The sequence below is a fragment of the Ctenopharyngodon idella genome, chromosome 9, assembly GCF_019924925.1.
Source record: "Ctenopharyngodon idella isolate HZGC_01 chromosome 9, HZGC01, whole genome shotgun sequence".
In the NCBI taxonomy this organism is placed as follows: domain Eukaryota; kingdom Metazoa; phylum Chordata; class Actinopteri; order Cypriniformes; family Xenocyprididae; genus Ctenopharyngodon; species Ctenopharyngodon idella.
Window position 1 is genome coordinate 8,847,474 of NC_067228.1, and position 13,620 is coordinate 8,861,093.

Sequence of the window (13,620 nt, forward strand, 5' to 3'; positions counted from 1 at the left end):
ATTCTTACTGAAAGCTCATTTTTTGAGATATCAACTTCACATTTGGAACACAACTTGTTTAGATTTATAACTTTAATTTTCTCACAGTTTTAGAGTAAATATATATATATATATATATATATATATATATATATATATATTATACTTTGGAAAATATATATTTCATATAAAAATTGAATAGTATTTTTGTGCATTTTTCATAACAATAAACGTAAAATTCTAGGCTATTTTTTTTCCACTTCAGTAATTATCTGCCAAGTGTCGTCTTTAAAAAGAGACCAAACTTAAGTCTGTGCTCCAAAGCATTCAAGATTTATGACAGTTTAAGTTGGAAATTTCATTTTCAGGTCATGCTCAAAAAGTGAATAAATGGATTACAGCTACTGCATAAATATACTTTAATACCATAAAATCCCCTAAAAATGTTGAATAAAAAACAGTATCAAACTAAAATATAGTATATTCATTTCACTGAAAAAAACGCCAGCACCAGAGGGTTAAAGGTGCAGTGTGTAATATTGAAATGGGTAGTGCAGTCCAAATTCAAAATGTTGAAGAGAGTCGTTTCCCCCGCCTCCTCCTCCTCAGACTGACAGGTTGCCGGATTGAGGACACACAACAGGAACGAGCGCAATTGACAATGGATGGCGACAAGCCTTATATTGTAAGTTTATTTATCCGCGATTCAGTATGCCTCTGGTCGTCAATATTTTTAGATGGATGCCGAGGCTTTTCAGGTTGGGTAGAATCTGCGATCTCTGACCCAGTTTGTTTGCTGTCTTCCATGACTACAATATACTGTGTTTTCTGCCAACTGGCAACTTGGTTGTCGAAATTCTATTAGGTAAATGTAAATTGCCAGTGGGCGGGATCAACAGACATTCCAACTTGTAAAAAGCATTCATGTCCACGTATAACTTTTAATTACAATTTTTAAGTGGGGAGCTTTCTGCGAGCTCATACTTGTACCACGTGACTACTGTATGAGAGAAACAAGTATGTGAACTTTCCTAAACATCTAACTATGCACCATATTCAGCAGATTATTCATTAAAGGAAATTTTATGCACCTTTAGATTTTTTTTTTTTTTTTTTTAGAAATTAATTTAAAATTTTGAGTATGAATTTTTGTGGATTGATCCAGAATAATTTGTGATCCATTGCTAATTACTAACTGATTAAATTAATGACATTTACCCTACATGTGATATGTGCAACATGGACACAATGATATAAAGTGTTACTCAATCCAAAACTAATCAATAGCCAAGCTACCAATGGGAAAGACACTTGAGAACTGATTCACAAGAAGCCCTAAGATTTGTTTGCAAGAGCAACTCATTGCTGACACCTACTGGATAAAATACACAGTGCAGGATAGAAATTAAGAGGATTAAAAGAGGGATTTATGACTCATAGTGCGTCACAGCAGCACTGCAGCTCATATAGTCAAACATGACTGCAAGATATTGAAAATTGCACTAAAAATACATATAATAATAGCTCATATGTTTGTGATTATAATTAGTATTTTTATACATCTGAGAACACTTATGCTGAATTCAGAAATGCATACTAATTGTACTCTTACCATGTTTTTCTATGGCAGAAATAGTAGGAGTAGTATGCTACAGTAGTATGCGGTTCTGAATTCAACACTAGACTGTGCATTATGCAAGGAACCAATGGCAATGTGAATCCTGCTGTTTTGAACAAATTCATAGTGACACTGTGAATGGTAAAGCTATATGTTTTGCTTTATATAAAGCAGGACACTTTGTCCTCCATTACTTTTTTTTATTTTGTAAACACAAAGACAAGTTGGCCCACATTGCCTCTGGACTTAGTTCCTTCAATGCCATATTCTGCTAAATCAGAACAGACAGCACCATCTGCTGGTGTACTTGTGCAGCAAGATGACAACTTTAGATAAATACTTACTCCTCCCATTGTAATTCCATCAATTAAGGCCACATAAGGTTTCTGATATGTACCTAAAAAAATTTAAATAAATAATAAATAGATAAATCTGTTCATCAAACCAAAAAAACTGGCAACAAAAGTGTGAAAACATACCAATAGTGTTGTTCAGAATGTATTCCTCACGGAAAAAGGCTTGAGCAAAGGAATTGTCTGCTTTTGCAGCCTCTGCGACAGCTGGGAAAATAATTTTAGCATTTTAGTGTGAACGGCAGATCTGTTTTACTGCATTATCTATGCACGGATTCATAAAAGAGTGAATGAAAAAAACAAAATGCTTGTCTTACATAATTACCTCTGATATCCCCACCAGCACAGAAAGCTTTCTCTCCTGCTCCTTTAATGATCACAATATCTGTTTCTGAGTCTTTGTCCCATTTCTACAAAAAACACAATGACGAAAACAGGTCAATGATCAGACATGATCATATAGAGTTAGATTTGGTGACAATCATACAGAGTTGTTAGTGATGAAGTGAGGAAGGTCTCCCCTAACCTTGAGCTGAGGGTAGATGTGTCTGATCATGGTGAGATTCAGAGCATTGAGAGCTTTGGGTCTGTTTAGTGTGATGACACCAGCATTCCCTACTTTCTCAAACAGAACTTCAGACCCAGCTTGACTGGACATCTGAAATGAGACATACAGTAATAAAACAATATTTCACGGAAGAAATACCCAGAGGAAAATGTTATTACACTAAAACATGTACATTACCAGTCAATGTTTGCAAACATAGACTTTTTATTTATTATAACTGAATCATTTTACGTGTATGCAGGACACTTGTTGCCTGTTTTTTTCTCCCAAGTCCAGCTCATTCATTTCATTTTTTTTTTAAAAAAAGCACAATTTATATTTGTCAGCCAAACTAATTTCAGACATTTAAGCATAAAACATAAGATTAAAAGGTTTTTGTGGTCATAAAAATCAGTAAAAAGGAGCATACATTTCATTAAGTGTCCATACTCTTGACTAGCTGAATAACACAAATATATATGAATTTTTAATATGATTATTCATCATCCCTCCTTAGAGATCAAACTTACCATGTGTCCTTGTATTCTCTGCAATCTAAAGATTGATCGTAGTCTGTATGGGATAAAATCAATATTTGTGTTATTTTGCAACATCTAATTGTTATACATATTGTTGGGTATTGTTATTAAAATGATTCTCTTAAAAATAAAGGCAACAGAACATTTTGAAACTGAAACCTCAGTTATGTTTATTTATGTGTAGGTCTTTTTCATTATTGACAAGATAATGTAACAACAACACACACACACACTCAAAAAAAACAAAAACTATTCAGACACTAGTTATAATTTTTGATATATTTTTACTAGTGGGTGCAGGACACTATAGTTCATTTATGTGAGTGAGGATAGCAAAATAAAGTAAACTGTGACATATTATACCCAAAAATTCACAATTATAACTAATATATAGTATTACTAACTAGTCATTTGTAATATATATTATTATTAAATAAATGGACTGTCCCCAAAGACATACAAGTGCAGATGCATTAGGAAAAGTTTACTTTGTTTCTATACGTTTCAAAAACCTTTTAAAATGTTTGCAATAAATATCTATGCACTCATTTAAATGTTACTTTCCACACATTATTAGACAACGTCCAAACTTTTTCTCATTCATTGTTTTTGGAAAAGAGACCTATAGTACTGCACTGGCTGCAGATGTCCTACATATCAAATTGCATGCAATATTTCACCTCTGGAGTCAATACGGGGGAAAAATCCCTGAAAGCATAAAACATGTGACACTTCAGAAACACTCACCTGTGTGCTGATGTTAAGATTATTAATGACATGGCTATAACTCTTGAGTTCAGCTGATGTTCTGGATCACTGTATACAGAGAGCTTTCACCCTGTCGCCACTGCTCATTGGCCCTCCTTCATGATGTCATGGTGGCGCGACACCATCGAAGAAATCTCGCGACGTGTCAAAGGTCCGACACTGCCCACTACAGTTTCATCCGTGTTGATCAACAGCACACCTTATGTTCCTTTTTTCTTAGAAGTTGTCAGTTAATTGTCTATCTTATCTATAAGATTATAATTCATTTAAACGGCTGGTTTTGATAACAACGAAAAGGAGTAAACACCGATATAAACCAGTTCTGTACAGGTGCCAGAGCTGGGAGAAACGAAGCTTTTCGAAACTTCGAATCAATTGAACCAATTGCTTCGCAAAATGATTCACTGTTTCGAAGCTCTCAAAACGCCACCCGCTGTTGCCGTCTACTGGTCGCAACGGTGGAAAACTTGAATATAAAAACCTTTTACAAACCATTGCAAATGTTTTAATGACAGTCTATCTATTAAATGCAATTAACAAATCATCTAATACCATTAAATATGAAGTGTCTGTATAATATGTGTGTTTTTTAATTGTGGGACTTAATTAATCGCGCCAATATGATACTATTAACTAAAACATTTCCTTTTTGTTATACAAATGAGTCATTATAAATATTTACAAATGTTGTTCATGGATTCCACAGAAATCATTGCCCCCTAGCAGCGAAATTTCGAAACAGTTATTATGACCTAACGAAGCCTCGTTTTTTAAAATCACGTGACTTTGGCAGTTTGATAAACGCTCTGAATCACTGGTTCGAATCAAATGATTCACAAAGGTTTCGAAGCTTCACGAAGCGCCCGTCGCTAGCCCGAGTTGCTAGGCAACTGTACTGACGCCGGAAGTGCGTGGCTGTGAGAGACATGGCGAACAAGAGGGGAACAGCTGTGCCTGTCCTCTCCCATCGTATTTTACGATATTTTTCAGTATTAATCCTCACTGTTTTATCCTATAAATTAACATCGGCCTCAGATGAAGATGCATTTCGTGCCGGGCAGTCGATGCTGTCTCCGGTGGCTGCAGCATCACGGGATGTTCGGTAGGATTCATATGCTGGAAAAGATGCTTCCTGCTTTTACATGGCTAATGTCCACAGCTGTTAAATTCACGTTTGTTGGTTTATTCATGTTGTGTGGTACACTTTAAACTCATTTTAAAATAAGTGAGTATGTTTATGAGGTTATAAGAGACTTAAAACATTAGGCTTCTCCTTTTTGTCTTGTGTACCTCCAGCACTATCAAGAACCTTATTATTAACACCCAACAAGAAATGTTTTTATATTGAATAATATTACACTGGATATCACCATTATAATATATTACCATTATATTATTAAAATGGCCATTATTACAATGATTCATGTTAAATAAAAAGAAACATTAGCCCATTGTGAGAAACCGAAAAGTAAAATTCTCTCAAACGAAAGCATTTTATAAACGCATTTAGTCTGGTATTGATTTGATTTCCAATGAGACTGAAGTAGGGAAAAATAATTGAATTTTACACAAATAATTACAGATAATTTCACAATAAAAACAGGTTTTATTTTAAACATTTTGATCAGAGAAAGGACAAAAATGAAAAATCACCTGGAATATTTCACACCAAATTGAATGAAAAATTAAATTGCTCTGAGATAGAAGTAGGGGGAAATAAATAACATTTAATAATAAAAACAAGTTTTGTTTGAAACACTTTAATTGGAGAGAGGACAACACTGAAAAATCACTTAGAATATTTCGCAACAAATATAATGAAAAATTAAATTGCTCAAAAATGCTCAAACTAATTTACTGAGAGTTCAAATCATTCATTTTTATTAACTCCTTTGTGATAGCAGTCTGAAAAATCTGTTATTTTATAATGTATTTAGTTTGGTAATTGATTTGATTTTCAATGAGACAGAAGTTGGAAAAATAATTACAATTGTACAATAAAACATGTCTTGTTTGAAACATTTAAAATGGAGAGAGGACAAAAAGAAAAATCACATGGAATATTTCACACTGAATTTGATTAAAAATAGTTTTTAATTTAGGCAAAAAAATGCTCAAACCAAAGTATTGAAAGTTTGATTAATTAATCAATCAAAATTAATTGATTGATTAAATACTTTATGAGAAAAATAATCTTTTAATAATGTGAACATAGCATTTTAACCAACACATAAAAATGGGAACCTGAAACTGTACTGCACTGTAGGAATGACCCTGTTTTTATGTAATGCTCAGATATCTCCTGTATGATGTGAATCCACCTGAGGGTTTCAATCTGCGCCGGGATGTGTACATTCGCATGGCCTCTTTGCTGAAGACATTGAGAAAAGAGGGCGACTGGGTGCTAGTGTTGCCTCCATGGGGTCGTCTGTATCACTGGCAGAGCCCTGATATACATCAGGTTCGCATCCCCTGGGGGGAATTCTTCAGTGTGACCAGCCTGCAGGGTAACATACCAGTCATTGAGTATGAGGAATTTATTGCTGGTGAGCTATTACGTTTTTTTGTTTTTTTGAGAGAGACTGGAAATACATGTGATTATTTAGCTTAATTATAACTGACATTCATTTGTTCAGACAGGGGGAATGTTAAAAATATTTTGCAATTCCACATGGTGGCAGTAGTTGCAGAAAATACACACTTCACCTACAAGGACAGTCTTGCGTGACTGTCTAGTTAGTCATATTGTATTTAAATATATGTAGGAACATTGCATTTATAAACAATAAAAGCCGAGACTCAATTATGATTCCCACATTCTGTGTCTTTATTATTGATCTCAGAGTCTGGAGGTCCCTTCATTGACCAGATCCTTGTGCTGCAAAGCTATGCAGAGGGCTGGACAGATGGGAAATGGGAGGAGAAGGTGGATGAACGACCGTGCATTGAAAGACTGATGTACTCAAAAGACAAACAAGGCTATTACAGGTACTGCTTTAGAATCAGAGGTTCATCCGGTTTAGGTGCTCTTGACAATAACAGAGGCTGAACGGAATGTTTATGCAACTTTTAAAGCCATACATGAATAGTTGTTAAAAATATATAATATAAATTATACATATATTTTATATTTAATATACTGTACATTTATTAATTTTTAATAAAAAAAGGCAATTTTTAGACCCCCATTAAAAGGATTTGTTCACTTCTGAGCTAAAAGTTCCTGATAATTTACTCACCCCATGTCATCCAAGATGTTCACGTCTTTCTGTCTTCAATCGAAAGGAAATTAAGGTTTTTGAGGAAAACATTCCAGGATTTTTCTCCATTTAGTGGACTTCAGTGGGGTTCAACGGGTTGAAGGTCCAAATTGCAGTTTCAGTGCAGCTTCAAAGGGCTCTACATGATCTTAGACGAGGAATAAGGGTCTTATCTAGTGAAACAATCGGTCTTTTTTTTTTTTTTTTATAATATAAATGTATATACTTTTTAACCACAAATGCTCATCTTGCACTGCTCTGCGACGCATTAAGTTGAAAGGTCGCGCGTGACGTAGGCAGAAGTACCGCGGTAGGGTGAAAAACTTAATCTAATTTTCTTCTTCAACTTTAAAATTGTCCGATATCGCTGTTTTACCTTTTTTTTTTTTTGTAAAGGCCGTTTAGCTTAATCTTTGCACGTTCGCTTTGTAGACACTGGATCGGTACTTCCGCCTATGTCACGCATCACCTTTTTAACGTGATTACGTCATGCGTGTGGATCGCAGAGCAGTGCAAGACGAGCATTTGTGGTTAAAAAGTATACACATTTTTATTTTTTTTTAGAAAATGACTGATCGTTTCACTAGATTCTTCATCTGGGATCGCGTAGAGCGCTTTGAAGCTGCACTGAAACTGCAACCCTGGTGAACCCCACTGAAGTCCACTATATGGAGAAAAATCCTGGAATGTTTTCCTTAAAAAAACCTTTCTTTTCGACTGAAGAAAGAAAGACATAAACATCTTGGATGACATGGGGGTGAGTAAATTATCAGGAAATTTTCATTCAGAAGTGAACTAATCCTTTAAACACATATGCTGTTTTTTCTGTGGAACACAAAAGGAGAAATTTGATGCAGCTCTTTTCCATATAGCTACATTTCACCATATCTGTTAAGCTATAGTACCATTCAAGTTTGAGGTCGGTAAGATTTTTTTAATGTATGGTGACCCAAGCTGCATTTATTTGATCAAAAGACAGTAATATTGTGAAATATTATATACTGTTCTGTATTTTAATATATTTTAAAGTGTAATTTATTCCTGTGATGACGAAGCTGAATTTTCAGCATCATTGCTCCAGTCTTCAGTGTCACATGATCCTTCAGAATTCAATCTAACATGTTGATTTGGTGCTCAGAAAACATTTCTTCTTCAACATTATTATTAATTGTTAAAAACAGTTGTAATGCTTAATAGATTTTTTTAACATTATAAAAGTCTTTACAGTCATTTTTTTTATTATTAATTTAATGCATCCTTGCTGAATAAAAGTATTCATTTTTTTTAAATTATTAATTCTTTTGCATGGTTAAGCATGTCCATACAACTTGTGTACTATACTCCGTCTTCTGAAGCCATACAATGGGTTTGTGTGAGGAACAAACTGGAAAAAAAAGGGATAGTTTGTCATCATTTACTCACCCTCATGCTGTGCCAGTGTATGATTTTCTTTGTTCTGTTTAATGATTAGATTATATATATATTTTTTTTTTATTTTGTTGTCCATACAATTCCAACAAGTCTGACAAGTAACAAAACAACACTGGACCTTCTTTTTTTGTTCCACAGAAGAAAGAAATGCATAGGATTGGAACAAAGTAAATAATGCCAGAATTTCCATTTTGATAATATTTCTTTTATTAAATCTTGTTTGTCTTTCTCCAGAGGTTGGTTTTGGGGTTATGAGGAGACCAGAGCATTGAATGTCACCTGTTTATCTGCTCAGGGGCATGCCTCTATTTTGGCCCCTGTCCTTCTAAACAACTTAACAGCCACGTAAGTCACTTTGTAAATAGGTTTGCAATAAAATAGCTTTTAAGTGCAAATGGGGGTGTTGTACATTTGTTGTCATTGAACCACAGGTCAGTAATGCTGGACAGAGCTGAGACTGTCCTTCATGATCACTATGCTGGGAAGGACTACTGGGATGTAAGTCCATCAACAAATATTTTCATGTTTTAGAGATAATTTAGCTAAAATATAGTAGTAATTAAGATTTTTGAAATATTTCTCACCTGATTGTTTGAAATAGAACTAAACATTTGATTATACTGCTCTACAGACACGGCGAAGTATGGTGTTTGCCAAACACTTGCGTATTATAGGAGACGAGTTTAGGGCCAAGTATCTCAACTCCACAGATAAACAGGACCAGACACCATACAACGAGGACTGGACCCGAATCAAAGTACGTTTTACTTTCATTAAAGGGTTATTTCACCCAAAAATAAAATTCTGTCATTAATTACTCATCCTCATGTTGTTTCAAACCCATAAGACTTTTGTTCATCTTCGGAACACAAATTAAGATATTTTTGATAAAATCAGAGAGATTTCTGTCCCTCCATAAACAGTCTACGCAACTGAAAATTTGACGCTTCAAAAAGTTCATAAAGAGATCGTAAAACTAATCCATATGAATTGAGTGGTTTAGTCCAAATTATCTAAAGAGACTTGATTGCTGTACATGATGAACTGATTGAATTTAGGCTTTTATTTACATATAAACATTCATCAACCTCCACAGCAGTTGTGGTAAACGGAAGTTCAAGCATGTTTGCTTGATGTGTGAGAACCAATGAGGATCATTCTTGTGTGTTACGCAGCACAATTGAGCTTGCGCAAGAGGTTTGTTCTCGCTCGTCAAGCAGGTTTGGTTGGGCTTCTGTTTATGTTCGCTGATCAATGTTTATATGTGAATAAAAGCATAAATTCAAAGTTTCAGTTGCGTAGGCTGTCTATGAAGTGACATAAAGCTCTCAGATTTCATCAAAAATATCCTCAGTTGTGTTCTGAAGATGAACGAAAGTCTTACGGGTTTGAAATGACATGAGGGTGAGTAATTAATAACAGAATTTTCATTTTTGGGTGAACTAACCCTTTAATGCTCCCTTCTCATTGTTGAAATATAAGAAGTGCTGCTGTCAGTGCTGTCTGCATGATAGATAGAGTGTGTTTATGCAACAAGTTTAGTTCAAATGTCAAGACAGTGTGTTTCTGGAATGTTTGCAATGTGCTTTACACCCACACTCATTTCATTCTGACAGCAATCATATTTGTTTCGTGAACTTTTGTAAACTCTTGGACCCAGAACAGGTTGGGCAGTGCTAAGGGAGGCCCTTACCTGGGAGTCCACTTGCGTAGGAAGGACTTTATCTGGGGTCACAGAGATGATGTGCCTAGCCTTAAAGGTGCAGTGAAGAAGATCCGTAGCCTCATGAAGAAGCACAAGCTTCAGCAAGTCTTTGTTGCCACCGATGCAGACGAAGAAGGTACAGACCAAAAAAAAAAAAAAAGTAAAACATCAATAATGTATGAAGGATTTAAGTAAGGATTTATTCACTCAGACATGTTTTCTTTTTTACACAACTTTCACTGAATAGAGGTAGACGCCATACTTCCTGCCAATCAGCCACATACAAGATATTGTGATGTTTTAAGGAATATTCACTCAAAAATTCATATATTTGTTATTGTTTACTCAACTTCATGTCATTCCAAAACCTTGTGCTGATATATTTTTCTGTTCAGCACAATAAAGGATTTTAAAGAATATTCACGCATGACTGTCAAGCTTCAAAAAGGACAAAAACTTTTGTGAACGCAAAAGCATTGAAATATAATTTTTCCTCCCATCTCATATTTTTACTTCATCATGTCCCTTTAGGGGCTCCGTACTTCTCATCCTATACTCTAATGTAATGTTTGGGGTCAGTATTTATTTTTTTTTTTTTTAAAGAAATTAATACTTTTATTCAGCAAAGACACAATAATTCATTAAAAGTGACAGTAAAGACATCTTAATAAAATTTTAATAAATGCTTTTGAACTTTATATTTATAAAATAATGATACAAAAAGTATCACACTTTCCACAAAAAATATTAAGCAGCACATCTGTTTTCAGCATTGATAATAATAAGAAATGTTTCTTGAGCACCAAATCAGCATATTAGAATAATTTTGAAAGGATCATGTGACACTGAAGACTGGAGTAATGATGCTGAAAATTAGCTTTGTCATCACAGGAATAAATTACAGTTTAAAATATTTTTAAATTAAGCAAAGTTATTCTAAATTGTCATAAAATATCACAATATTACTATTTTTACTTAATTTTTGATCAAATAAATGCAGCCTTGGTGAGCATAAGAGACTTCTTTCAAAAACATTAAAAATCTTACCGACCTTTTGAGCAGTGTTGTATAGAGTATATACAGACAAACATACAGTATATATGTGTTATGTATGTATGTATATATACGTATGTGACATCAGGCTTTTTCTTCTTTTAGACCTTGCTAAACTGAAAAGGATGCTTCCTGAGATGGTTCGATACGAGCCCACCTGGGAGGACCTCGAGCTCCTGAAAGATGGAGGGGTGGCCATCATAGACCAGTGGATCTGTGCCCATGCAAGGTATTGAACCACACCCTCTGCTGTGCTTTTTTCTGTCGCAACAAAGAGGTTATGGAATGACATTGCATTTTTATGCCATAGGTGTACAAAACCTGCTTTATCAACTGTGAAATAATCATCTACTCCGGTTTTAGTCAGAGTTAGTTGCTGTTCAAGCTACAGTGCCCTCCACAAATATTGGCACCCTTAGTAAATATGAGTAAAGGCGGCTGTGAAAATAAATCTGCATTGTTTATCCCTTTGATCTTTCATTCAAAAAATTCACAAAATTCTAATCTTTCATTGAAGGAAAACAACTGAAAGTGGGGGGAAACTCACATTATGAAATAAATGTTTTTCTCCAATACATGTTGGCCACAATTATTGGCACCCCTAGAAATTCTTATGAGTAAAATATCTCTGAAGTATATTCCCATTCGTATTTACATTTTTTTTTTTTTTAGCACAATTTTTTGCTCATATTTACTGAGGGTGCCAAGATTTGTGGAGGGTACTGTAGTTAAGATTATTTCTTTTAGGCTTTAGTTCTTTTTTCCTTTATGCTTTTCTTTGACTATAATTTTTCTTTGTCTAGCTTCATTTTAAATCTGTCCCTAGAGGATTAAGTTGATTGTTTTAAACAAATGAGTATATAATCACAACTTTTAAATAAAAGATTCATTTTTCAAAGTTTAATTAGTAGGAAGGATCATTATAAATATGATTCTTGCTGTTTCATTGAATTGGGTGTGACTCTGAAAGATTATTTCCATTAAAAACGAAAAGCATGACACATGACGTAATGGCTTGCACCACAATCCTTTCAATCAACTCATGCACTTGCATTACTGGAAAAAAATGCTCATTGTTCTATATGACAACCTTTGATCCAACCTATCAGCATATCTTTTGTAAAACAACAGTGCATCACCCACTCACATCTGTTGTCTTTTTCATCAGGTATTTCATTGGGACATCAGTTTCAACCTTCTCTTTCAGAATACACGAGGAAAGAGAAATCCTAGGTTTCGATCCTAAAACCACTTATAACCGATTCTGTGGTGACGATGAGAACGAATGTGAACAGCCAACACACTGGAAAATTGTCTACTAATAACACAGAAACAACAGAAAACATGATGCTGGTCACACAGACTGCAATTGATTTCTCAGATTTAAGATGATTCTCTATATTTTTTAATGTTTTTGCTGACAATGTTGAAAATACACATTTTTAAAGGCAGAGCCAATGAATTCCGATTGCGTAAAAAGAAGGGTTAGATAAGGGGAGCCATAAGAGGAATTATCAAATGGCTTTCATCTTAGATATCGTGTCAGATATGGAATTTGTGAATACTGCTGCTCTGTTCTCACAGTTCTTTCATTCGTATTGTTGATACTCAAGATGAACTGTGTTTAAGCACTGTGATCAAACCTGTTTGAAAATGGCCAACATGATTTTTCACCACTGCTCCAGTATTTTAAGTCTATTTATGTGGTACTTGCCAATTTGTTTTTTGTCTCACCACATATTATGCCTTTTTGGCAAATGATGTATAAACATACAGTATTAGTGTTTATTTGATATTTCTATCAGTATTGTGCCTGCCTGCTATTTGAAATATATATTTTTTCTTCATATATATATATATATATATATATATAATTAGCTTTCATAGACTTTGACCATACAGCATTTTTACACTACAGTAGTGAAATTTTCTCATGTTGTAATTAATTTGCTCATTTGAATACCACAGTGTGCTTTTTACTTTCATAAAGAAGGATGCCTGGAGGTATTCATTTATAAGTGACATTAATGCCAAAATCAAAACGATTAAAGATAAGCATCTGATATAGCAACATTAGTTTTGCTTTCATCACTTGGTGACAATCACATTTTCATTGGTATGTTTTGATTTGTGTATTTCTTTTGTTGTTTGGAAATGTAAATGTTTACCATTACCATTCAGAAATGTACTGTATATGTGCTCTTTCTATAAATGTTTTGTTGAAGTTGTTTTTTATTTTATTTTAATATGAAATTGTAATAATCACATCAGTTGATACAAGTGTGATCAAGTGTTTTTCGCTTCATTTCTGTGAAAATCGTTTTTTTTTTAGTTTTTTTTTTATAAGGATTAAAACTATAATTAGTG

The 13,620-nt window shown here is 34.1% G+C and overlaps 2 protein-coding genes across 2 annotated transcripts in view; one reads left to right on the forward strand and one right to left on the reverse strand.

The window, feature by feature from the left end:
• hibch (3-hydroxyisobutyryl-CoA hydrolase) overlaps window positions 1-4,067 on the reverse strand; it is a 34,879-nt gene extending 30,812 nt beyond the window's left edge. The window contains exons 1-6 of the mRNA XM_051905590.1: window positions 3,784-4,067; window positions 3,028-3,070; window positions 2,477-2,608; window positions 2,276-2,360; window positions 2,077-2,157; window positions 1,942-1,994 (exon numbers count right to left, since the gene is read on the reverse strand). Coding sequence (XP_051761550.1) covers window positions 1,942-1,994; window positions 2,077-2,157; window positions 2,276-2,360; window positions 2,477-2,608; window positions 3,028-3,070; window positions 3,784-3,815 — 426 coding nt within the window. The 5' untranslated portion in view covers window positions 3,816-4,067. The remainder of the gene's footprint in view (window positions 1-1,941; window positions 1,995-2,076; window positions 2,158-2,275; window positions 2,361-2,476; window positions 2,609-3,027; window positions 3,071-3,783) is intronic.
• A 585-nt stretch (window positions 4,068-4,652) lies between these two features.
• Window positions 4,653-13,620, forward strand: pofut2 (protein O-fucosyltransferase 2). Its single transcript, XM_051906896.1, has 9 exons — window positions 4,653-4,906; window positions 6,100-6,350; window positions 6,648-6,792; window positions 8,730-8,840; window positions 8,927-8,993; window positions 9,127-9,252; window positions 10,156-10,336; window positions 11,359-11,482; window positions 12,422-13,620. The coding sequence occupies exons 1-9, from the start codon at window positions 4,731-4,733 to the stop codon at window positions 12,573-12,575; spliced, it is 1,335 nt and encodes a 444-aa protein (XP_051762856.1). The 5' UTR covers window positions 4,653-4,730; the 3' UTR covers window positions 12,576-13,620.